The sequence below is a fragment of the Polyergus mexicanus genome, unplaced genomic scaffold (genome assembly GCF_030449975.1).
Source record: "Polyergus mexicanus isolate NDT 795.1 unplaced genomic scaffold, iyPolMexi1.0 SCAF_9, whole genome shotgun sequence".
Taxonomy (NCBI): domain Eukaryota; kingdom Metazoa; phylum Arthropoda; class Insecta; order Hymenoptera; family Formicidae; genus Polyergus; species Polyergus mexicanus.
In genome coordinates this window covers 1,251,010-1,278,386 of record NW_027223329.1, presented here as the reverse complement: position 1 = coordinate 1,278,386, position 27,377 = coordinate 1,251,010, and the positions used below count along the sequence as shown (strand labels likewise).

General features: G+C 32.7%; 2 protein-coding genes across 2 annotated transcripts in view; one reads left to right on the top strand and one right to left on the bottom strand.

The window, feature by feature from the left end:
* The window catches only part of LOC138936379 (uncharacterized), a 406,360-nt gene extending 381,690 nt beyond the window's left edge, over positions 1 to 24,670 (top strand). The window contains exons 5-22 of the mRNA XM_070301738.1: positions 4,495 to 4,612; positions 6,661 to 6,891; positions 7,357 to 7,625; positions 8,450 to 8,734; positions 8,844 to 9,220; positions 10,114 to 10,238; positions 11,700 to 11,826; positions 13,016 to 13,170; positions 13,995 to 14,193; positions 15,229 to 15,381; positions 19,028 to 19,336; positions 20,055 to 20,196; positions 20,470 to 20,627; positions 20,769 to 20,955; positions 21,244 to 21,403; positions 22,256 to 22,379; positions 22,706 to 22,854; positions 23,241 to 24,670. Coding sequence (XP_070157839.1) covers positions 4,495 to 4,612; positions 6,661 to 6,891; positions 7,357 to 7,625; positions 8,450 to 8,734; positions 8,844 to 9,220; positions 10,114 to 10,238; positions 11,700 to 11,826; positions 13,016 to 13,170; positions 13,995 to 14,193; positions 15,229 to 15,381; positions 19,028 to 19,336; positions 20,055 to 20,196; positions 20,470 to 20,627; positions 20,769 to 20,955; positions 21,244 to 21,403; positions 22,256 to 22,379; positions 22,706 to 22,854; positions 23,241 to 23,423 — 3,451 coding nt within the window. The 3' untranslated portion in view covers positions 23,424 to 24,670. The remainder of the gene's footprint in view (positions 1 to 4,494; positions 4,613 to 6,660; positions 6,892 to 7,356; positions 7,626 to 8,449; positions 8,735 to 8,843; positions 9,221 to 10,113; positions 10,239 to 11,699; positions 11,827 to 13,015; positions 13,171 to 13,994; positions 14,194 to 15,228; positions 15,382 to 19,027; positions 19,337 to 20,054; positions 20,197 to 20,469; positions 20,628 to 20,768; positions 20,956 to 21,243; positions 21,404 to 22,255; positions 22,380 to 22,705; positions 22,855 to 23,240) is intronic.
* LOC138936305 (uncharacterized) lies at positions 281 to 2,591 on the bottom strand. The gene is made up of 3 exons (XM_070301586.1): positions 2,317 to 2,591; positions 994 to 1,026; positions 281 to 519 (listed from the first exon to the last, which is right to left on the bottom strand). The coding sequence occupies exons 1-3, from the start codon at positions 2,515 to 2,517 to the stop codon at positions 421 to 423; spliced, it is 333 nt and encodes a 110-aa protein (XP_070157687.1). The 5' UTR covers positions 2,518 to 2,591; the 3' UTR covers positions 281 to 420.
* Positions 24,671 to 27,377: the final 2,707 nt, after the last annotated feature.

Genomic DNA, 27,377 nt, shown 5'->3' with positions numbered 1-27,377 from the left:
GATAGTAAATATCGTTATCATACAATTTAACCAGAAATAATGTACTAATTACAGATTATAACAAAAATATATGTTTTTATCCTATGATATATGAAGTAACTATATATCCATTCTTTACCTTTAATATGCATTCATTATTTCAAAGAATCAAACATTACTTTAAACATATCAAAATAATGATAAACATATATAATTGAAAAGTAGAATCTTAAATACAAGCTGGTGTTAATTTTTGTAACATTATGTTACACAAAAATTTTGTTATAAAGATACAATACTATAAATTTATACATGTTATTTATTTTTCATCGTGTAATAGCAAAATAATCATTTATAATTTATAATCATTACATATATATTTTAATGTTTCCTTTAAAAATATACATATCAATATATGTCTCCGGCACAGTTCCTCCATATTTACCAAGTTAGTGACTTATTTATGTACGCTTGTACTGTTTCTGCTAGCGCTGGATTAGATTTTATTTTACTTGCTATGTGCATCGAGTTGTTGTACATCTAAATAAGAAGAGGTTATTTTGCTTTAATTCTTATTGTCGAACAGTAAATAGTGCGACAATCGCACGTACGACAGACTCTGGGTTAATTTTGACTTACAATAAGATTTCTTTTACGCACCTCATTCGATATAAAATTTTATATCAAAATTAAATTTAATTAGAATTTAATTTTATTAAATTGTTAAATTATTATCTTTTTTTTCAAAAAATGCTACTTTTATATTATCATTAAAGAAAAAATATATTCCCAAAATAAAATTAAATGATATTTTTATTGTAATTTTATACAACGTACATACGAAATGTTTGTTTCGATATAACATACACATACATTTGAGCTTTTACAAAACAATTTTAAAATATCGATGAATGATCATGAATGACCTGACGTCCACTGTCTTATTATATTCTTATATTGCGCTCATAAAGCGTAATTTTTTTTTCTATCTCTACTTACAAATAGCGTACTTACCGTATCCCAGGCTAGTTGTGTCCAATACAGCCCCTAATAAAAATAAATAATTTTATTACATGTAAGAAATTATATATCCAATAAAAACCGCATTATTTACACACATTCAACAATTTATACAATATTTTAAAATATTTAATTGGACGTGTTATTCCGTAAAGGGAGAAAGAAAAAACATAATAATATAAATATTTGTCGCTATGAATTACTAAATTTCGTAATGATAAGGTTCATATTTTTTTTTAATACTTTTACATGATTTTATTCAAAAAAAGATCTAGAAAGATAAAAATCTATATTGAATTAAGGAATCAAATTTTTCACGCAAAAATACAATTATAAGTAATATAAGATAGTTTAGAACCACTTCAACATGTGGAAGATTTCGACACTTTCATAATTTAACATTATTAAAGCCGATATCGCAAAAACGCTGATAGCTGATGAAGCATTTTTATGATAACGAATGGACAAAATTGGATTTTCACAATGTTGTAGAGAATGTCAAAAGAGTAATTTTACTATTATGGTCCTAAAACTGTGTGACAATTTTCGTGCACGCAGAGGAACTAAATTTTATATGCGAAAATTATGTGCATATTGCTTTGGTTATTTATGTGATAGTATTTTTATTTTAATTTTAAAGATCTTTATTTTATTTTAAAAACTATTATATTATTTCGAGCATTGTACGAACAAGGCTCGCAATTTTTTTCCGATGAGTGTCCAGATCTCCCTTAATAAAATAAGAAGAAAGCAGTTTACTTTATAGCTATGAAGCCAATTTACTTTTAAGCACCTGTATATTACGATCTCTTTTTATCTTTTTGTATAAAATATAAAAAGATTAAAGTAATTTTAATAAATATATATATAATGGATATATATATATATAATGAATATACCCATAATGGATATATATATGATAAACATATACATATGAATACATAAATCAGTTCCTGAAAATTAAAATGCTAATTAGTTATGTAATTCAAAAATTATTATTTTTAAGTTAGTATATCGAAACATTTCTAAAACATCTTTAAATTCTGTAAATCGATGTATTGGATCGAGTAAAAAGTCTTCACGTTTTTTGAAAGCAATTTGAAGAAAACAAGATCTTGTATAAAACTTTAGAAAAAATAAGTTAATCACGTAAAGCGATGCTACAGTTATTTTATGGAAAAAAAAAAAAAACACCCGAGAAGAGTTTTTGATCAATCCAATATTTTTAGCGATTAAAGTTATCACGATTGCTCGGGATATACTAATCTAATTTATTTAAAAAAAACTCTGACTACAGAGTTTATAATTGAAGCTTACGCCAAGAAGAGTTGGTATGCCTAAAGCAAATGCTTCAACGGTTTGCTCAGGAGTGGCTGGTTTCGCAGGTACTTCCCAACTCTCAGAGGAAGATGAAGAAGAAGCATCAGGAGTGGTTGCTCTCGCTTCTACTCTAGGACCGTGCACGATTGCCATAATATAGATTATAGCAAACGCTAATGATAAGCACAACAATCGCATTCTGTAGCGCTTACTGACACTCAAGTTAAGTTAACCTACACGTTTCTGAGTTACTGCCTCAGACAGGCAGCGTTTAGATATATATATATATGCTAAAAATGCGATTAACATTCACAGTTTCGTGCTTAGAAGGGGTACTTATATTCTTTATTACAATTATATATTTTATCATAGAAATATTTTTATTTTTCTTTTATACAACATTAAAAGAATATAGTACATACAGAGTGTCCCATTTTAAAAGACCCACTCAAATATCTCAGAAACACTGCGTTAAATCGAAAAATGTTTCAAACAAAAGTTGTGTGGCTTCAAGGGGGCCATAAGATGGTGACAATAATTTGACCTTGGAAAATCATTTGAAGGTCATGTGAAGGTCAACTTTAAAATCTTAAATGGAAGTTTCCATTTTTTATTTAGTATTCTTGTAGCTGACATCGAGAGCTTTCCAAAACACTATAATAAAGTATTTCTTCATTAAGTACTTTTTGAGTTATTTTATATTTTAATCTGACATATTTTGATATAAAAAAGTAAATATCTCGTAAAATATTTAATTTTTGATAATCTTACCGTAATACTTCTATGTACAGAATAATGAGACAAATCAATTAGTATAAGAAAAAAAAATTGTTTTTAAGAAAATTATTTACAGTGTTTTTTTAAACAATTATTTGGTTTTTTTTGGCATTAAAAACAAATAATTGTTTAAAAAATTGAGTAAAATGAGAAATATTTAGATCTTTTAGTATTTCTAAAATAATTTTTCAAGCACGATTATTATTGTGTATAAAATAGCTTTGATTAAATATATATATCTGCTTTTACTGAAACGCGAATTTTACGAGAAATAATTTTTTGACATCATCAAAATATAAAGATATGATGTGAAGTAATAATAATAATAATAATAATAATAAATATATAATACATATATATATATAGAATATGTCTATATCCTTATAGTTTTGTTTTCGGTCACACTTAATATTCATTATCGTTTGATTAAAAGTTAATATATTATTTTATATTTTATATTATATATTATATTTTATATTATATATTATATTTTATCGAATACGCTTTACATTTTGATTGTATGTATAAGAAATGCGATTAGCAATCACAGTTTCTAAATAATATAATTATTATTTTTCATTACGCACTTATATATACTTTGTCATGGAAATGTTTTTATCTTATGCGAGAAATATATAAACATTGAAGAAGCGTAATGTTTCGGCGAAGGCTATGTATGCGATAAATTGTTGATATATGAATATCGTAATACTCTTTGATACGCAGCACGTGAACATTTTTAAAAGCAGATACACGAATTTCGCAGTTATAAGATAACATAACGATTCCTGGAAAATAAAGCCGCAATGTGTCTTTCTGTCTATAGATAGACGCATGTCGGTATAAAAATTATTAGAGATAGATATTTGTAAAATAACGCTGGAGCTATATAATATTATTTCGTCGTGCGTAACTTTAATGTTCGACGCCTTCGAGGCCTTAACGGCCAACACTGCGATTGGATCATCCAATGGCAATTTCAACGTCTATTAATCTCTACAACTTGGAAACAATAACAATTACGAATACCTATGCGATTTACTAAATCTAATATCCGAGAAGGAATGCGAAGTATGGCATGCATGTTGTTTCCGCAAAGCAAAGATTATTTCGACGACTTGTTGAATTACGATAATATTATAATTCATTTGCGTTTGACAATTTCCACATTATTTATCTTTTATATTCTTTTTAGATGTTTGTAGTAAGAAGATAATAAATTGCTTAAAATAATTGCTTATTAGCAATAAGGAAGAACCATCGATCCGAATAATTGTCGATGTAAAGATTATTAATTATTAATTAATTATTTTTCTTTAATTTAAATTATTTTATCAATAAATAAAAATTGAAAGGAACGTGACTAGAGTTTCAGCGATAATATATTTTGTATTTCAGGGAGAGTAGAATCCATAGCGTTAGTCTACCACCCAGAACTTCAGTGCTTCCGCAACCGCCGCCAACCGGAAATGATATGCCGCCGCCGATACCACGTCGACATTCTGCTACTCCAGCGGTAACAAATTTTATTTATTTCTGATCATTGTGTCGTAAATTAATAAATTCAGTTTAAACGCGATTTAGATATCCTATTTTCATTATTCATCTTATTTAGAATGTATCCGTTCGAAATTAAATGTAATTTGCTTTAACAAATCTTGACAATGTTCTCCAAAATATCTTACTCAGCATATGTTGTATAAATCGTTTAATATATTTATTATATATTGTATATATATATATATATATATATATATATATATATATATCCATTTACATATTAAATATATATAAATAAACAGATATATGTGCTATAATGTTGTGCACTTTCGCCAAAGAAAATATTAATTATTAATGCATATTTATAGGATGTCAGCTGTCTGTTTTGATAAAACATTGTATATCGGAAATGCTTTTGAAACATACTAAAGGGAAAGTTGCTGTAATGAGTAAAGAGAATAGAAAGGTAGGGGATACTAAAGGGATTCACAAACTCTGTATCTCCTCCCACGCAGATAAGTTTGGAAAGTTGCAACTGCATCTCGTCGGTATTTCAACGTACATATATATATATATATATATATATATATATATATATATGTGTGTGTGTGTGTATGTATATATAGAACTTCGACATCTTAAATAAGGAGACTAAAGCCATCCTTGTAGTTAGCGGTGCACCACTACTTTGCAAATTAATATTTGCCACACGAAAAGATCGGTCGGTTAAATTAGAATTCTGCACAATGGTCTCTTGCAAAAAGCAAGATTGATTACGTTACAGAAATATATAATCTTGTAAACATTTTAATTTTGCAACAATGTAATGTTAGCTACAAGAATATGCGATAAAGAAATTAAGAGAATTTCTATTTGTAAAATTTAAACTAATCTTGGTATGACTTCACTATTCAAGATTATTATCTTTTTATTGTTTTTAAATCAAGTAACATTTGTTTAAAATCTTTCCTTTGTATATAAAAATATGTTGCTTTTGAAATATCTTTAATGAATATTTGAAATTAGTTATCTTGTGTGTGTAAATGTATAATATTTCATTGTGCTTTAAATATTCTTTACTTGGTCTATGATTCGTGCGCTAAAAATAAGTAATTTATTTTTTATTTATAATAAAACTTTTGTCATAAATTTTATCGTATAAAAATAATACATAAATATAAATTTATTCGCTATTTTTATTTTTCAATTTCAAGAAATGGAAGAATTATCTAAAATAATTTAATTATACAGATAATAAATTTTGTTATACAGGTTCGTTATTCTAGTATTTGTAAACTTCAAAAAAAAAAAAAAAGATTTATTATTATATAGAAACGATTATATATGCAATTACTAGATTTATTAGTGGAAATCAAGGCTAATATTTTTGACTTTGCGTTAACTAAAGCATCAATAAATTACCATTTAAAAATAAAATCGCAAAATTTATGATGATTCTCAAAGCATCCGATAAATGTTAAATGCACGTTTAAAGCGCTCAAGGTATTAAAGGCGTGATTTATGCAGAGTTTAAATGTTTAGAGCTAATGAACTTGCGTGTTACTTTAAGTGTGTCAACAAGTTGATTAAACTTGATGTTTATCTTCGAGCAGTGATAAGCGTTGTAACTTCGCGCGTCAATTTATGCAAATCGTGTAACTCATTGCCATTGAACATCTATTACGAAATGGTGATGTTTTCGCTATAAATTACCAATCTATTTATCTAAGAGAGAATTTTTCGAAATTTAATTTACAATTTGTAAAATCGTTAAATGCGAAGAAGTATAAAAACTAAATGAAAAGCAAACTTAATAAAAAACGATACTAAAAACTTTAGAAGAGAGTAACATCTTACATCAAAAATTTAATCCCTGAACGTCTTTTATTGAATTTTCTGTATGTGTATTATCCGATATCGACAATTGAGATAAAAAAAACTTTTTTTTTTTTTTATATATATAACAAGGTCAGGAAACAAAAAAAGAACTCTTCCTATATGCATTTTAGGAACTATGAATGATAAAGAGATACAAATTGCTCTATTTTTTTGGCATACGTACAGGTAGCACCACCTCCGATTCCGTTGAGACCGCCGGCGATCCCGAAGAGAAGCAAGAATGAGAAACCTATACCCGTGAAACCCACAACCAGGCAAGATAATCAAGTGACTCGTCGCAAGACAAGCGATCCTTCGTCCGCATCGAGGATGCTGACTGCATGGAACAATATGGACTCGACGAATGAAAAACTTATAGACTTGAGTCCTTTCAGAGATCAAGATCAAAAATCTCAGGTGAGCATATAGTATGCGAGTAGTCTCATGAAAAAACAGCATTATTTTGGAAGTGTCATTATTTATAGCTATTCAAAAAAAAGTGTTCTGATTGAATTAAACATTATTTCGTGATTTTAATCCGTCCATGAATACTACAGGGTGTCTCAAAATGAAGCGTTCATTAAAATACGTTTCTGTAATAATATTGATATAGAATTAAAAAGTAGATTAAAAATATTATTCATATTTCAAAAAGTCACTTATAATACCAAAAAAAATATCATGCAATGAAAGATACTGAAAATAAAGTAGTTCGTCTTTTTATAGCGACTCAAGTCGATATCTGTCAATTTGTGTTATGCCGAATACGAATATAATTAATTTTGTATCAATTGCTTCGATGTCGTTAAAAATCATTAGGTCGTCGAGCTATAACTCAAGATGAAATTTCTATGTCTTTTCTCGTATCTTCGCGGATTGCAGAATTATTTGTTGAGTTACGACGGAAAAGATGGGCAGAGAATGAACGAACGTAACGATTTCGTGGTCGACTTCGAGCGAGCGAATCTTCGGGAAGGGCGTAAGCTCGCGCAAAACTCGAGCTTCGAGGAGCTGCAGAAGGCCTCGTTGGATCTCGAGAAGAGGCTCCACGAGAGAATTGTTAAGAGCGCTGAGGCAAGATTTGAGGACTCGTACGATCGAATGAACACTCGTCAACGACAAGGCATCGCTACCATTTCGCAGCATAATAGGTCATTATATTATTTCTTTTATCAATTATTATTATAAGATATCGGTTATGATATATATATATGGTTGTTATATGTATAACTCTCTCTATAGTTTCTTGTAATCTCTTGAAAAGATGATTGTGTGCAATACATTTTATTATATCGCTCTGTGCATCATATTGTGCAAATACGTTATCGGATTTATATACGGGTTTATATAGGATCCGTCATATTTAACGCCGAGTACTTATAAAATACTCTACGTTAAAGCTACTCGAACGCAGGATTTTGCCGCGCTTCACTGCCGTCAAGCATGCTTGCATTCTTTCTCTCTTTTTCTATCTCTATCTCTCTAAAGTCTGGGTCGATCTGGAGCAAGATATTACAGACCATTACGCTCACGATAGGTTCGTTAAATGAAGCGTAAGTCTAGACTCCGTTCGACGCATTAAAGAATACCCAGGTATTCTAGTAACTATCAGCGCATTTGCTTTCTGTTTCTAAATTTTTTGTAGTTTAAAATTATAAATCGCATATTATAGAAAAAAGACACCTTATAGAAACGCTTATTTATTACAATAAATTTACTATTTTTTTAGGATATGTAAATGTGTGTATGATGATTAGGCCTTAAACAAGGCAAGTGTAATAATTTTAAGAAACTAATCGCTTGAGCTTTGTGAATTGTAAGAAATAATATTTTTATCTTAGTCAGTGTTTTGAATAAATAAATTATTTACTGCAAATCTGATGATCTTAATTATTTTTTACATACGAGATATTAATACGAGAAATAACATCATTTTAATCATTATATCTCAGGAGGATTCTTTCTATTCATATAGGCAGCAATTGTCGAAGTTCTCGAAAGAGAACGAATCCAGCAGCTGCGAGCAGAAGGAATCAAACGAAGGCAAGCCCAGGGAAGAGACGTCGTTACCGCGAAGGGAGATCTTTCCGAAGGACGAATCAAAGTATGCGATGATTTTGTCAGCTAATCGCGAGCGGAGATCAAAGTTCGAGGAGCTGCAGGCGGCCTCGAAGAATCTAGAGAGACGTTTGCACGAAGACGACGAATATCGTCGACGTCAGGAGATGGAGAGACGGATTAACAAGGACAAACCACCCAGGTGCGACAAATATCGTTTCCTCTCTATTTTCAACGCGTTTTTTAATTCATAAATGCAGACTAATCGACCCGCATAATGAACGTAAAAGCGCGATTTGCATTATATTTAGATACGAGGACCTGGAGGGTATCCCGCAGGAACTCGACAAACGTTTCCACGGCGAGAGGTCAGTGGAGCAGGAACAGCAGTATCCAATAACGCGAAGCAAATATGAGAGCGATATGGAAAGGGCCAGGAATATTCTACAACATAATCTCAGGAAGGAACGAGGCGGCAGCGAGAAACTCGAGAAATTACCAAAGGCAACGCAGACGAATCTACCACCGCCTTTAAGCGCCATTTGTCAAAGCCCTGTACCGAAACCTATCAGTGTCCGACAGGACAGTAACGTTTCCTCGGATAGTTTTAGTCAGACCAGCTCGCCCAGTTATACCAGCAAGACAATGGAAGCACCCCTTCTGCCTCACAAGCACGGGAAAGTCCCAGGTATGATTAGTTCGGTATGTTAGTTTGCAAAGCTTACTAACAATAAGTGATTGTCTCTTTAAGAAGCGCTGTCTTTAGCAAAGAATTCATTAGCAGATAGAACGGCAGCGTCGTAAAACGGGAAAACTTTTTTCGACGTAAGATAATTTTTATAAAATGTAATGATTTTTTAAATCGTTTATTTTAAATAAATTTTTTAATAAGATTAATTTTAGAAGCGCATATAATAATATAATAATGTCGATATTTATACCCTTATATTAAAAATTATATATACATTATAATAATTATTAAATACATATTAAAATAGTAAATTAATGTTATATATTTGTAGATATATAATAAAATACGTTAATAAAATTAAAATAAAGATATTATATATATAATATATTGGCTTAGTGAAAATTCATTCAAACAGAGGCTTAAGATATAAGGGAGATGTATTCTTTTTTTACGATATAGCGTACAAAATTGAAATTTCTTTATTATATTCTGTTCTTTTCGTGAAGCTTAAAGCTGCTTCTTGAAAATGACAGACAAATGCCTCCGCGAAACGCGACAGACGCGCGTGAGAAACAAGATGAAAAGTTTTCTTCTTTTCTGTCGCGCGCGCACGTCATCTTGATTTCTTTTATTCTATATACATCGTTGCTCCGTTATATCATTGTTAAATCTGTCTATCTGAAGCAAATAAGAGGAAAAAGAAGTGAAAAGTCTCTGAGAGAAAGAATTCAATCTGCAAAAAATTTAACGTGTACTCTTTACTCTTCGTGTGCGCGTTTCTATCACAATTTTTAGAATTTACATCCTGGAAACATTATACATTATTCAAAAAAATGAATCGCTCGCAACGAAGAAATCTCAAGATGATCGATATCGTCCTTAATTTTCAGACAGAGCTTTGGTGTCGGAGCCTGATAACTCATCCGGCAGGCCGATAACGAAGTCGACAAGCACACCGGCCAGTTTGCAGACCATCGTCAGAATGCACGGAAACAACAGTTCCTTGCATCACAAAGTAAGTAAGCCGAGCATAACTGTCAAATGTGAAAGATGGAATGTATGAAATACGTGTTCAAGAATGTATTCATTATGATCGGTTTCGCCCACGCATGACCATTGCGTGTTATAAGTAATAAGTAAATAAAGTGGTCACCGACGCCCGAATTTAGGCATATAGATCAATGCGACCACCTAATTGGTTCTAACACCAAAAAATCCGCGACAAATCTATATGAGGTGCAAAGGTAGAATGCTCTCGATTACCACGATTTAGCCAATCTGACGATCAATTAGTGCAAAAAAAAAAAACAAATAATTGTTTATAAAAATACATCGTAAATAATTTTTTTAAAAACTATTATTTTTTTATACTAATTGATTTGTATCATTATTCTGTACATAAAAGTATTACGGTAAGATCATCAAAAACTAACTATTTTATGAGATATTTAATTTTTTATATCAAAAGATGTCAGATTAAAATATAAAATAACTCAAAAAGTATTTAATAAAAATTTACTTTATTATAGAGTTTTGGAAAGCTCTCGAGGCAAGTTACAAGAATACTAAATAAAAAATTTCCGTTTAAGATTTTAAAGTTGACCTTCACATGACCTTCAAATGATTTTTTAAGGTCAAATCATTGTCACCATCTTATGGCCCCCTTGAAGCCACACAACTTTTGTATGAAACATTTTTCGATTTAACGCAGTGTTTCTGAGATATTTGAGTGGGTCCTTTAAAATGGGACACCCTGTATATGCCGATCTCGCGACGATTGTACCTTATATTAAATATTTTTCGCGAACAAAGACGTTCCGTGAACGATATCAAAACCGTGGACCATTATTTATACCATAAAAAATACTGAATGTGATAAAATAAAAGTGTCCGTCTCCTTCGTAGTTCAAAGTTATTGTTCGTAAGTCCCTCGACATTTCGTAGACTTATTCCAGTCGCTCAGACTTATTCAGAGCTCATAAGCTTTATACCGTTAATTGACTTCTCGTTAATAATATTAATTATTACAGATATATTTTTGATCTATTAAATATACAAATTGGAATTATTTTCACCGCTTTTATTTAATTGGCCGCCTTTAATTTAATTATATATTTATTTCGTTTTTAAAAAATTGTAACGTATTTACCTGAGTTAGCTTAACTTTTATTAAAATTGTGCTGAGATGATGGCCCGAAGAATGGGACCGTACGCTTTTAACATTACAATAAACTATTTTTGCGCTCTAATTACTGCGCGTGGCTCCTATCGCCCTTTGCTTTATTTGTATTTATATACAAATTAGACTTTTTTCAAATTTTTACATTTCGAAATTAGACAATTAAATCTATGTAAATGCACATTTGCATAGTTTGTGTCACGTTTTATATTATATTTTTCGCTACTGATCATAGTGTGCATTTTGCGAACGCACGTTCCGAATTCCTGATGTATCCGTCTGTCTGTTTCTGCTCAGATAATCAGGGACATGACTAGCAGCCACTACGTGACTACGGGAAGACTACGTTTCAGATTTATACAGATTCTGCTTAATGCCGTTGCCTTGTTGGCTATCGCTGGCGGTTTAGCCGCGTACTTCAAAAGTAAGCTTATAAAATGTTTAATTATAGATTACTATTTTTCTCTCTCCTTTCTCTTTCCTCGATATAATCAATAATTCAAATATTTTGTACGCATCGAGAAACGTTAGTGATTTAAATTATCATCAAAATTTAAAGAAACAAATATTATTAATCAAGATAAAATAGAAGAAAGATATTGTTATATTTTTCTTTGAACGTGATATAAGTAACACGAATTAAATTGGAAAACATTGAAGCATCGAACAAAAAATGCGTGATATCTGACTGAAATTAACACGATTGTTTTCACCCCTCTAAGTGATTTAATTCGCGCGTATGTAGAACACAACGTCAGCTTCACACGACCGAGAGATCAATAAGCGCGACGAGTTCTCGCGATCCATTCGATTCTAAATATTCACGTTAGCTTAGCAACAAACGAAAGATATTCCTCGTGGAATTTCTCATCTATACTGATAATTTATAATTTTTTTTCTTTAAAAAATAATATATTTTAAAATATACTTTAAATTAATATATTCCATTTACATTAAACTTGCAATTGACAAATTAATCATCGGACAGCGAATTCTAGGTCAATCGTGACGTGGTATTTTTTCGGAAGAAAAATAATTTTAAAATAGGATTAAATGATGTTTATCGTAATTCTGTGCAATGTACAATATACGTAAAATTATTTATTAACTATCTCGCGCATGAGCTTTATAAAGCGGTTTTAAGTTATATGGACCACGGAATAAACCAGCATCCGTCCGCGGACAGTTAAATAATTTTATAATATTAATATGTCTATCCCTCTATAATATTGTATCGCAATCTAAAGTAAAGCGCGTATATACCGAGTGATAATATTTGGAAACATCGCGGCGTCGAGCGCTGTCGCGTGTCTCTGCGGATGACATGATAATAATTACGAAAGTTTAGATGCGCATACACACGCACGCACATATACGCGCGGGCACGCATGCACAGACATCTCCCGGGCTACTAACATTCCGATATATGACTCGTTTATCGATATTCTTTTTTTGTCCCGGAAACAAATCTTGCCGAATCGACGATAAACGATTTAATTTATATCTCAGTAATCTAATTAATAATACCGATAAATAATTTATATCAATCTATATTTTAACAAATATTTCCTCGCTATTCGATATATATATATATATTTTTTCTCATTGATCAGCATATCCCGCTTCAAGTGGCTTCAAGTTGGAGAACAAAACCATGTACACGGCTATCATCCCGATACCTGAACGCGCGCATCTAGTGACGATGGATAAGAATCCAGATCCAGGAACATGTCTACCTATCATTGTGACCTTCTGTCGAGAACATAATGTAACTACGCCATATTTCTCTATCTAAACGTATATATTCACGCGAACTTACACTAGTATCGAGATTCAATCGAAAGAAGCCATTCTCTTATCCTAGAAACATTTAAATTCTTTTTCTACGAAAGATCCGCGCTTACTAGCGATTATTCGATATTATACTTTTTATAAGAAAAGATATTTAAATGTTTTTTTTTTTTTTTTTTTTTTTTTTTTTTTTTTTAAATAATTTTGCACGGAATGTGAGTGCGGAACCACCGTACTCCGGAATTCGTTCCGGCATGCCACTTGTTTTCGGATCTCGAGAAAGAGTGACAATGTTAGTTTCACCCTCCTACGGGAAATGTCCGTCGACGGGCATTAGAAGCAGCCGTCGTCGCTCGTAATTTCATCCGTCCCTGAGAATACATTTCAAGAGATTACTTTTTTCCCCACTATTTCGGCGCGATCTGCGCGTGCTTGGAGAGCGAGACATATACATTTTAAAATTCATAAGGCGCACGTTGCGCGTTCCGGAAAACCGTACGTGTCCGAGCATGAACGAGACAACGAGCGGCCAGGAAAATCGCGAAGGTGTTGTCACGTTAGAGGATTTAAATACGGAAGTCTCTCGCGGTTATGATAAGAATTGTGATTCGCGAATTTCATTTTATTAAAATATAGACGATTAATTCTAATTAATGTGAAATATATTCTCCGGCATACATTTGAATCTCTCCTATCCAAAGCACGATTTTCTTACGAAAGCATTGTAACATCTCCTAGGCATCTCTTGCGATTACAATGTAATTTCCGAGAGATTTATACGTAATCGCGTCTCAATTGTAGGTTCCGTACAACTATACCGTGTTCCCAAATTACATGGGCAATTTCGGACAGCGAGATGCCCAGCACGAATTGGAACTTTACGACGCCGTTGTCGATGTCAGATGTTACGAACTGGCGGCCCTATTTCTGTGCAGCGTCTTCGTGCCGAAATGCGGTAACGGCGGTCGGGTCATACGTCCCTGTCGCGATCTCTGCTTTCGTAAGTTTGTGCAAGTTGTTTGTTAATTTATTCAGGAAAAGCGATTTTTATTTATTAATTCTATAAAAAAAAAATTATTTTATTTTCATTTATTTATATTCTAACAGATTATTTTTATTTTAATACGCACACATATTTTAATCTAATATTAGGTGTACAACTTTGCACCCCCCATTTGTTTTCCGAAATTCGCGGCTTTATTGTAAAAAACTGGTTATACATTTTGAAATTGCTTGTTGAGTCACTCCCAATGATCGTGCCAATTCTTTTTGACTTTGACTCGAGTCTTCATTAAGTAATGCCTCCAATTCTGCATCTTCGAAAACCATCTCTCTTCCACCGCTATGCCGATCTTCGACGAAAATTACGTTCTTGAAGCGTTGAAACCACTCACGACACGTTCTTTGACTAATAGCGGTTTCACCATAAGTATTTGAGAGCATTCGATGAGCCTCAGCCGCAGATTTCTTCATATTGAGGCAGAAAATTAAAACCTCCCGCAAATGACGAGAATTTGGCTCGTAAACTGACATTTTCAATCGAGAATAACTTTATGATGCAGACACAAATCGTTTCTATGGGGTTATGTTGACAGATGCCCAAGTTTATTGCATGACGTCTATGATCTATTTATTTCGACCACTACTTACCGCTAGAGCCATAGGAAAAGGGCGGAAGCAATGTTGTACACCTAATACATTTTATAGTATATTATTTTATAATTATTTCGTTTCACGGATGTGAAACAAAAAAAGTTTTTCAAATTTTTGTATTTGATAAAGAACATTTATTTTGATTTTGTAAATGTCAATATTAAATCTGTGTTGTCCGACAAACGAGATATACGCAATATATGCAACATGAATTTTAATAAAGTTTGTTCTCGCTGTTCGATAATGTAAATGTATGATAAAATCTTTATATCCCCTGAATCGCCATATTTCTTGAAACTTTGAACATCACAACCCTTATAACCACTTGATATTCGAGTTTCGAGATCGGCAAGAAAATAAATTTCTTTTCAATCAATTTCAGAAACCAAGAGACGCTGCGGCTTCTTTCTCAAGGTTTTCGGTTTGTCTTTGCCGGATTATCTGGAGTGCGATCTCTTCCCAGAGAAACCGCATCCCCAAGAATGCATCGGATATCACGAGGTGATCGAAGCAAATAGAAGAGCCGAAAAAGCGGGTGAGTGAAAAATAAATTTCAAAAATGTTTTGGTTAGATTTTGATAATCAAGTTTCAACATCGGTACAATAAATCCACAGCTTATCACTTCATTGTTTATACTCTATCGCTTCACTATTATTTCTAACGTTCAATTAGTGTATTTTTCTACTAGATCAATAAAGGAATTAAAAGTTCTTTTTTGCTTTACAATAAACATAATAGGACTAATATATAATCAACACGATATGTTTTCTCTCGATTTTTTCGTTGTTCATTCGTTTGTATATTGTTGTATATTTTGAACGACATTTTATTTTCTCAATTATTTTATTACTGGAATTTCTCCATCATTTCATTAAAGAACATTTACATCTTTAATAAAGACGAAGTTATAGAATGAAAGCAGGTGCTTAATAAAAAAAGTTGATAAAATTCGAAGATTAAAATAATATCGGTGAGATAGTCGGCTAAGAATATATTCGATGACAGATGAACCTTTTATTTTCTTTCTTTTCATGCTTTCAATAATGAATTCGAAACGCAGCGTTTGGACAGTTCTACGATTGAAAATAGCACGATTGTATGTTATTCTTGACTATATTACAGAACTTTGTTCACTTGACAGATAAAACTTAATTTTTATAATTCATTATTTTTTCCTAGCAATTAGTACAAAGAGATCAATAAAATAGAGAGATTAATAATATATAAATATTTTTTATATTTCTACTTTGTAAAATTTATCTTTCGTTTTCGAAAGATTAAAACGTCAAATTAAACACTTTTGTCATAATACACACGCATGCTATTGCATAAAATATTTTGAGCACCATGTGCCTTTGTACGAAACAATAGGAGACAATATTGTTTATATATCTTCCGTCCTTTTGTTCTATCCCGATTCATACGCGGTTATTAAATATAGACTGCATCCACAAACACACACACACACACACACACACACACACAAAACGAAACTAATTGTTGACTAACTCGATATCTATTGTCCGTCTACCCTTTCATATATATTTCGGATTCGCTTTTATACTTGGCGTTTGTCTTCCATCTCTATTTCATCTCAGTTTCATCTCTATTTTTATTCCAAATGATGATTTTAATACGTACAATACACCCTCATAATAAAAAAATTCATTAAACACATACACGTGAAAAGATTAAAAAATAGCGCCTTTTCTGCTTTTATGTCAAAAATTATTCTCTCAGAAATACATCCGCTTATGTTTCAAAATTTCTGAAACATCGCCTTTAGGCGTCGGCTTTCAAAAATATATTATATAGTAGTTTTATACTGCAGTTTTAATTTGTTAAAGATATCATGGCACAGATGTTTGATACAAGAGATATGCAATATTCTAAAACTTTTCAAAATAATATCGTTCATTGAATTTAAAAGATAGTCACGTACACGTCATACGCATAACGAACGCGATAGCGATGTTTAAAAGCTGCGGGGGATGGTTTGCAATGTGAGAGAAGAGAGAATTAAATGATCGCGAACGGGAGCGCACACACGCTGCAATTTCCAAAGCAAATATTACGTAAATCGCGGTGACAGACATGGTGAACGGAATTGATCGGAAGTACTCGGGCGCTTCGTCGTCTCACGTGCGATGGAATTTAATTCACGATTGTCGAATCCGCGCCGCCGATAAAGAGAGAAATCAATCCATTTGCGTCCGTGCTTAATTAAGATTGAATCGCGTTGCAATTACGCGGTCCACTCGATCGAACGAGTTCAATGAACTGTCAAGATTCTTGGATGATGTTGTTTCCTGATTTTTTTTCCTCCCTTCCCTCTCTTCGCGTGAACCTCTCTTTCGCTCTTGGCGACATTCCGCAATTTGCGTCCGTTATTTTTTTGCGCGAATGTGAACTGCGTTAATTTATATTAACAATACGAATTGCATTTATTTAATTATATTTTTAATCTCGGGCGAAATTTTTTAAATAAATATTTACGAGCGAACATAGATTCTCTCGATATTATTAGGTGTACAACTTTGCTTCCGCCGTTTTTTTTTTCCGAAATTCGAGGCTTTATTGTAAAAAACTGGTTATTGCTTGTTGAGTCACTCCCAATGATCGTGCCAATTCTTTTTGACTTTGACTCGAGTCTTCATTAAGTAATGCCTCCAATTCTGCATCTTCGAAAACCTTCTCTCTTCCACCGCTATGCCGGTCTTCGACGTGAAAATCACCGTTCTCGAAGCGTTGAAAACACTCACGACACGTTCTTTCACTAATAGCGGCTTCTCACCATAAGTATTTGAGAGCATTCGATGAGCCTCAGCCGCAGATTTCTTCATATTGAAGCAGAAAATTAAAACCTCCCGCAAATGACGAGAATTTGGCTCGTAAACTGACATTTTCAATCGAGAATAACTTTATGACGCAGACACAAATCGACTAATGTTTCTATGGGGTTATGTTGACAGATGCCCAAGTTTATTGCATGATGTCTATGATCTATTTATTTCGACCACTACTTATCGCTAAAGCCATCTATAGGAAAACGGCGGAAGCAAAGTTGTACACCTAATACGTTTTACGTAACTTGAGAATAGAAATATTTATACAATAGAAAATCTTTTAAAGTATGCTTTTATTATTTAATATATTATATATAGCACTGTAAAAGGAGCATCTGATGCCATAATTATTAAAGAAGTTTACCGACACTTCGCAGATATGCGTGCATGTTACCGCATACTGTGTACAGGCTGCATATCGCGGATTTTGTATTGCCCCGAGTTACATCGCATGCGTCATCGCTGATGGAATCTTAATTGCGAAATCTATATTAAACTATCATATGACGGCCCATTTGTCCAAGCAGCTTTATTGAGTCGCGCTCGGTGCACGTGTACACGCGTCTCTTATGCAATGTATATATATGACGTGTAAAAGTATCGAGCCAAGCTACGACCATGAGGTCGATCATGTCCATCGTATGAGAAGACATATTGTGGAAGATATAATATCATGATGGCGGGGAATGTCGATAATGTTAACGTCTCTCCGCGCGAGAATATAATGTAAGATAGTTTAGACACTTTGACACGCGAGAGAGATCTTGTATGTGACACTTTTATAATTTAGCGACATTCCGAGAAAGCGAAAATCTCAAGAACGCCGATAGCTTTTGTGGAGTATTTTTGTCATGATAAAGTACATGAACAAATCTTTTCTTAAATATTAAAAATGATTTTGCGAAAATAATGCATACAGAATAATCAGATTTTATATTTGATGAAAACATTCGCTCTCTTGATATGCTTGGCGAGTTGTCATAGCGTAGGCGCGTTTATAATAGTTAAATAGATTAAAGTATTTATTTCAGAGAGTTTACGTGAAATATCAAAATATTTAATTAATCTATTATCTTTTTTGTATGTTATAATAAGAAATCGTGTCCTAGATATGTTCCTAACAATATTTTATTCTACAATTTTTTGGCACAGTCTCCGTTAAATTTCAAACATATATGACACATACTGAAAATTGACACATGTCAGCTATTGAGGGAAGGGGACCTTTGGTTAATATTTATAAAATATAGAAATACGCGATTGCAAATCAATATCTATCACGGAGAAAATACATGCGTAGCTTCCATGATTTTGTTCCAATTTGTTTTTTATAGTATGCACCAGCGGTTTTCAATGTGATCGAAAAAGATGCATTCCATTTGATTGGCGATGCGACGGTCACGTGGATTGCATCGATCAGAGCGATGAGACCGGATGCGGGAAATGCAACTCCAGCTCGTTATCCTTGGTATCATCGGCATCGATGCCTGTATTCGGCAAGATAGTCATGGGACCCTCGATCGAAAATATCTCTATAAGTTCTTCGTTACCGCGTTACTGCGGCGAAAAAAGATGCATGTCAGCCAGTCATATCTGTGACGGAATTATGGATTGTCCTTGGGGGCAGGACGAGCGGAATTGTCGTAAGAGAACTTCTCTATCTATATACAGGGTGTCCCATTTTAAAGGACCCACTCAAATATCTCAGAAACACTGCGTTAAATCGAAAAATGTTTCAAACAAAAGTTGTGTGGCTTCAAGGGGGCCATAAGATGGTGACAATGATTTGACCTTGGAAAATCATTTGAAGGTCATGTGAAGGTCGACTTTAAAATCTTAAATGGAAATCCCCATTTTTTATTTACTATTCTTGTAGCTGACATCGAGAGCTTTCCAAAACACTATAATAAAGTTTCGAATTAACAGTGTTTCTGAGATATTTGAGTGGGTCCTTTAAAATGGGATACCCTGTATATGCGTATTCTATATTTTTCATAAAATTAAAAATTACACGGATGGATAATTAGTAATAATTGTTGCAAAATTAAGTTCTTAAAAAAATTGTTTTAAATTATTAAAAAATATATATAAATAATTTTATTTTAATTCAAGAAATAATTTTTGTTTATTTTTATCTTATAGTTTTCTCAAGCGATAAAATATTTTGGCATATCTTATTGACATATTGACAATGAATACGGCAATCACGTAATTAAAAATCGTATTAATGAGTAAACGTACCAGTAACATATCGTATATATCAGCTATATCCAAAAAATTTAAAAAGAGAAACGTAAATGCTTTATTTACCGGCTATGATTCTTAGATATAAACGAATGGATATTTTCTCTCGTTTTCCAGTGAGATTAAATCCGAAACAAGGGGACATTGGCAAGGGGCGCTTGGAGGTATACCATGCTGAAATGGGCAGATATATGCCAGCATGTGTCTCGAATTTTTATTTAATGTCGGCGGACCAGATTTGCAGTATGATAGGATATACGTAAGTTATTTTTCTCAATCTGATAAATTGTATAATGAAATCGAGATATTTCGTTCACACAAATTTATCTCCATCTCACACGATAGACCGTATCTTCTCATGTGTGATCTTTATACGAGATGTACACGACGTACATTACGAAAATGTACATAATTTTTTTCAATATATTATTATACCTTTTTGCATTGTGTTAGTATTATCAAGATTTTCTATTACTTTCTTCCGGGATTTAAATGCAATGCGTATCAAAAATTGTCGATTACATTTCTTCAGGGTCTCGAACGAGTCCAGTTTGCCGATGAGTAACGCGACACAGAACAACGTGATACATATTAAATATTATAGAAATTCCACTTTGCTGAAACTATTTCAAGGCTGCATCAAAGAGCGGGAGCCTTATCCTATGGTCAAGCTTAGTTGCACGGGATATGGTAAATTATTTGAATTATTTCTTCCTCTCTTTTCCCCTTCACCTCCACTCCTCTTTTTCCGCTTCGCGAGATCCGTAAATTTGTTTTTAAAGTCTCTCGCGGAGTTTTTTGCGACACGTGACAGATGGATTTTTTTTGCAGTTTGCGGCCGCAGACATCCCGTTTACAGAAACACGAGAGTAAAACGAATAGTGGGTGGTGTGGAATCAGCACCTGGCGATTGGCCGTTTCTAGCAGCTATTCTCGGTGGACCCGAACAGATCTTTTACTGTGCCGGTGTTCTCATTGCCGATCAATGGGTTCTGACCGCATCTCATTGCGTGGGCAAGTGAGTAATCCGTGTCAAAATACATTGTTTCGCGTTTCCATTTTAAACAAAATATACCTATACAATTTGTACAAAATATTATTCTCGATTATCGATAGTCAATATTTATATAAAATCTAATATTAATATTTTTATATATAATTTATGATTAAACAAATTAATGTTTATGCGAGAAGAATATAACTTGAAATCTTGAGCAGCTAATTCTTTTTATCACACGTTAATAAATAATTAACATCTAAAAATCTATAAAGAAAAACGAAGTGATTCTCTCTCTTACACGAACAGCTTTAGTCATTCGGAGGTATCTGGTTGGACGATACAGCTCGGTATTACTAGAAGACTCTCTCACTCTTTTATGGGCCAAACACTAAAAGTGAAACGTGTGATTTCTCATCCGAATTACAACTTGGGTGCCGCTCACGACAACGATATCGCGTTGTTCCAAGTAAATACACATTTTATTAAGTGTTTTCAACCAACAATATGCAAAATATTTAAGCTTTTATATTTAATACATATATATATATATATATATATATATAGTGTCCCATTTTAAAGGACCCACTCAAATATCTCAGAAACACTATGTTAAATCGAAAAATGTTTCAAACAAAAGTTGTGTGGCTTCAAGGGGGCCATAAGATGGTGACAATAATTTGACCTTGGAAAATCATTTGAAGATCATATGAAGATAAACTTTAAAATCTTAAATAGAAACCCCCATTTTTTATTTAGTATTCTTGTAGCTGACATCGAGAGCTTTCCAAAACACTATAATAAAGTATTTTTTCATTAAGTACTTTTTGAGTTATTTTATATTTTAATCTGACATATTTTGATATAAAAAATAAAATATTTCGTAGAATATTCAGTTTTCGATAATTTTACCGTAATACTTCTATGTACAGAATAATAAGACAAATTAATTAGTGCCAAAAAAAACAAATAATTGTTTAAAAAAATACATTGTAAATAATTTTCTTAAAAACAATTTTTTTTTATACTAATTGATTTGTCTCATTATTCTGTACATAGAAGTATCGACCTTCAAATTATTTTCCAAGGTCAAATCATTGTCACCATCTTATGGCCCTCTTGAAGCCACATAACTTTTGTTTGAAACATTTTTCGATTTAACGCAGTGTTTCTGAGATATTTGAGTGGGTCCTTTAAAATGGGACACCCTGTATATATATATATATATATATCACGTATAAAATTATTAATTTTTATTTAAATTCAAATGCTATTTTTTTTAACTTTGATATCTTTTCATGCAATATGCTCTGTGTCGTAGCTGGAAAGACCAGTTCAATACAACGATCATCTAAAGCCCGTGTGTCTACCAACTGCTGCCACTAATCTTACACCCGGTACACTTTGTACTGTCATCGGCTGGGGCAAGAAAAACGATACCGATTGTAAGTATTATTAGGGGAAAATCGTCGAAAATTGACGAGATCAAAATGAAAATTTATATCAACAGATATTTATTAGAGATTGCGCTTCTCTTCTATTTGTTTACAGTAGAAACTTTTAAAGCAAAAGCGAGAGATAAATGAAATCTATGAATTGAAATCGCTTTAAATATAGGTATCGTCTCTAAAATAAATTTTCCAGTCCACATTCTTGCTTTGAACTTTTTAATTAATTATACTAATGTAATTAATTATATATAGAGTATTAATATGATTTTTCTCTTTTTTCGAAAATTAAAATCGATTGTTATTTCATTGCTTTATCTCAGCGTCTGAATACGAGCCGGCCGTAAACGAGGTCGAAGTTCCTGTCCTAAATCGACAAATTTGCAACATGTGGTTAGCGCATAAAGAATTGAACGTCACCGACGGGATGATTTGCGCTGGATATCCGGACGGAGGAAAGGACGCGTGTCAGGTAAATTTTTTAAATTAACTTCATCTTGCACGAGCGTCTTTTCCGCATAGATTACGATGAAAAATTTTATCCATATTAAAAAAAAATCGTGACTTGTTTTCCGATACGTCTTACAACGGTAGTGTTATTGCTTGAGTTTAATTACTTGATATTAATTATCAAGATATATCTCTTTCTCGCTATCTCCTAAATGAGGATTGCGAAATATTATTAAACTATCTAATTCTATTATCCCGATCCCGAAGAATGCAAATAGTTTCTCGTAGACAATGTCTTATTGTTAGTCATGGAATAGCTCTAGTGTGTGCGAACAAAAATACGTTGCGTTATTTTCCATTATCATTTTTGCAAATAAAAAGTAACGCAAAATCGCAAATTATTTCAAGGGTGATTCCGGAGGACCTCTGTTGTGTCAGGATAAGCACGACAAACAGAGATGGTTTGTCGGCGGGATCGTCAGCTGGGGCATAAAATGCGCCCACCCAAAACTGCCCGGGGTCTACGCTTACGTGCCAAAATACGTAGCGTGGATCAAAGAAGAAATGTCTAAATATTCCAAGAATGATTAGAGCAACGGAAAAGCATAATCGATCGAGATATTCAACAAAACGTTTGGATAAAATTGCTGACAATATTGAAATAATTAAAATAGAAGCAAAAAGAAGGATGCAGACTTTCGCCTGACAATGTAGAGGGAATCGAAAGTAAATATGTGTACGGTCTGTATTGTCTTAAACATCATTCACAGAAGATAATATTTTCTACATATCTGAGAAGAGAGGAGAGCCGAATATTAAACGAATATCATTAATCTCGTCAATTGAATAATCACGGATGACAAGAGCTGATAAAAATCACCGATGAGAGCTAGCAATGCGATAAATACCGACGCAATGCGATCAATCTTTTCTCGAGTGATAACAATAAGATTAATTCACTAAAGTCAACGGACAACCATGGCAGGAAAAGTTCTTTTAATAAGTAAGTTATCTCATTAACATGCCCGAATATTGGATATTTCGCAATTCCCTTAGTCATAGATCGTCCGACTAAACATAAAGTTTCATCCCTTCGCGACTTTTCGTAAGAAGAATTATATGATAAGCCACTCGAAGAAGGAGAATCAGATAATCGGAAACATATAGGATACATTTACTTTATTTAAATGTAGCTGCATACGGACGCCGTATTTCTATTCTCTAACTTTTAACGATAAATTCGCTATTGTTATACGTCCTTGCACAGCTATTTTCCGATACGTTTTATCTGCGCAACGACACGTAACGATAACGACATCGTCGTTACGAAGTTGGAGAATAAGCTTACGTGTAGACGTTTACGTATATAAATAAAACAAGCCATTTTCTAGGAAGTTACTAGACAAAAGAGAGGATCAACATGCCGATGTGTGTACTTTTGGTATTGAAATAAGAAAACTAAAAAAAACTTGAGGCTTTGTGCACAAAAACGAAAATCATCGCATATGATGCGACAAAAAATATTTTTTATTGCTGCCGATTTTAGGACAGTTGTATATGAGCCACCAAGTGGTCAAAATTCTTGATTTAAAGGGTGTGCGTTTAACGATTGTTCATTGATAATTAACATTTAATAGTATTGATACGAGTCATTTTTCAGAGCGGAATGTAAGTAATAAATAGATTATACATTTTAGAATTCACGCAAGGCATATTTTATAAACAAAATTTTTTAACTTTCTGTTCCCAATTATATGGAAAAGTATAATAAGTAGCTGAATTTATCATTAAATACAATAATAATTAAATATTATAAAATCTCTAATTTCTTGAAATGCGAAAATAAATTCAGTTTACGTCGTCATTCTATTTCTAACAACAGAGAAGATCTGTGATTTATAAATAATCCTCTCGTATAAATAGCAAAGAATTTAACATTAAGCATTATTTCGAAATAGCTCATTCTTTCCATTGATACATCTTATATTCTCGTGTAAAAAAAAAAACAAAAACAAAAAAAAACAAGTTAAAAAGGTTCGTCTCAAAAGTTTGTGACACGCATACACAGAGATATCTTAATCTTATCAGAAGTTAATTTAACAAGTACTGTTAAGGTAAAGAAAAAACATACATACGTAATATATATAATCGACGAACTGTATTTTTGTAAAGGAACGAATTAAGCGCACACCCCCACCCCCCCCCCCCCCGCTGTAAAAATATCGTACACGATTATTGCATGAAATGCAATCAGTGTATACCGTCGGAGATAAATATTTTAAATGAAATATTATAGCATACGACAATATATCCTATCACAAGAACCGTCTATGTGCTTATCGATGTAAAAAAAAAAAATGATGCATTGCAGCGCATATGTCTAATCAGTTATGTCTGTATAATAAAATCGTGTTTATCGGTAACACGTGCCAGGCATCTAAAACTACACCACAGTCGCATATGTAATAAATGTAAACGGAGATGTTATGTTGCATACCGTGCCCTTCGCTAGACGCGATAAACGCTAAAAACGGATCGCGTAATTCAATACCATAATCTGTATTTACGCGGTGTAAACATACGAGGTGGAAATTTCCAGGTGTGTTAACGTAATATACGAATCTCAGAGATGGAGGAACTGCCATGACGAAGTAATATGTCAGCGTGTATCTTACTGTAAACGCTATTATGTTCTGTGAGAAATAGCGTTGCAGTCTAAATGCTTATTTACGCTCACGTAATTTCGTTTTATTTCGGACTTGCGGACTATAGTATCGAAAGGTACGGTATGCCAGAACCCTCTAATGTTAGGCTGGGCAAACGAAAAAACGGGATAAACATTTCTTACGTTTATTATGATCACGAATTTCGATATTTGTTGAGAATGTTGAATATTTTGATTCATTAGCTGATATTTTTGATTCATTATATATAAAAGACGTTCTTTATATACGTGAAAAAAAAAAATGTATGGTATGAGACTCTGTATATAAATATTCGTGAAATTGATGAAATCTTTAAACAACATATATTAAACTTGCTTTATATATAGTATTGAAATACCATATTTTTAATTGATTATATCATAGATATCTTTTGGTGAATATAAAAGAAATAATTGTAAGTAAAAGAATTTAACGCGCGGTAACACTCGACAGCGTTGCTCAGCCTGCCATATTCTAATTCAATACGAAGTATTCGATACGTTTGGGCGTATCGAGCATTAAATAATTAGTACTTAAGTTGTTATACGTAATGTCACAATTTGCAACATAGAAGCTTGTAGATTAGTGTTCGTAGACGGTGGCGAAATTTTCACCAGGCGCAATAGGCATATTATAGATGAGTGAAAGAATTTCAAATCAAGTTGCGCGTCTAGAAATCTGAAAATATCGAGGTTCGCCACTGTATGTAGGGCCTGTATTCGATATAAACGTAAGAAACATGTTGACTGAATTCTAGGGACAATATCTGCACCAGCACCTTTTTGATCTGCACACTCTAGGGAAATCGTTTTTCAATGAGTATACTTTGTACAAGATATGTATCGTTTACGGAATCTCTATAGGAGCCTTACTCTCTAACTGACTTAGACTTTTTCTAAGCGGCGAGACGAATAGCAGTATTGTTGGCCGAGATGACAATTAGTATTAGGTGTACAACTTTGCTTCCGCCGTTTTCCTATAGATGGCTTTAGCGGTACGTAGTGGTCGAAATAAATAGATCATAGACGTCATGCAATAAACTTGGGCATCTGTTAACATAATCCCATAGAAACATTAGTCGATTTGTGTCTGCATCATAAAGTTATTCTCGATTGAAAATGTCAGTTTACGAGCCAAATTCTCGTCATTTGCGGGAGGTTTCAATTTTCTGCTTCAATATGAAGAAATCTGCGGCTGAGGCTCATCGAATGCTCTCAAATACTTATGGTGAAGCCGCTATTAGCGAAAGAACGTGTCGTGAGTGGTTTCAACGCTTCAAGAACGGTGATTTTCACGTCGAAGACCGGCATAGCGGTGGAAGAGAGAAGGTTTTCGAAGATGCAGAATTGGAGGCATTACTTAATGAAGACTCGAGTCAAAGTCAAAAAGAATTGGCACGATCATTGGGAGTGGACAATACTTTGAATCATAAATGTATAACCAGTTTTTTACAATAAAGCCTCGAATTTCGGGAAAAAAACGGCGGAAGCAAAGTTGTACATCTAATATTTAGCTTAATTTATCTATGAACTATGTTTATTTATTTAATTGCTTGTTACTCTTGGAATGAAAAATTTAATTTTTCATTAAATATATTTTACAATAGATTAAAGAGCCACTTAAAATAAAGATAGACAAAAAAAAACTAGAGCGAGTTTAAAGAAAAAAAAGCATTTTAAAGCTCAAAGATTTAATTTTTAAATTTCATGAAACTTCTTAAATTTAAATAAATTAAGCAGTTTTAAACTTCTTTTTTATCATTTAAGAATGAGAAGAAAGCAATATATATTTTTTGTTGCATTTTAATAAGATAGTAACATTCTGTGCATTGTTCATAATA

Bases quoted from the DNA above. Each gene is read 5' to 3' on its own strand.
- LOC138936305 (XM_070301586.1), bottom strand. From the start codon at position 2,517: ATGCGATTGTTGTGCTTATCATTAGCGTTTGCTATAATCTATATTATG. The intron at 1,027-2,316 runs GTAAGCTTCAAT...TATTTTTATTAG, and splicing joins GCATACCAACTCTTCTTGGC to GGGCTGTATTGGACACAACT. The intron at 520-993 runs GTAAGTACGCTA...CTTCTTATTTAG, and splicing joins CACAACTAGCCTGGGATACG to ATGTACAACAACTCGATGCA.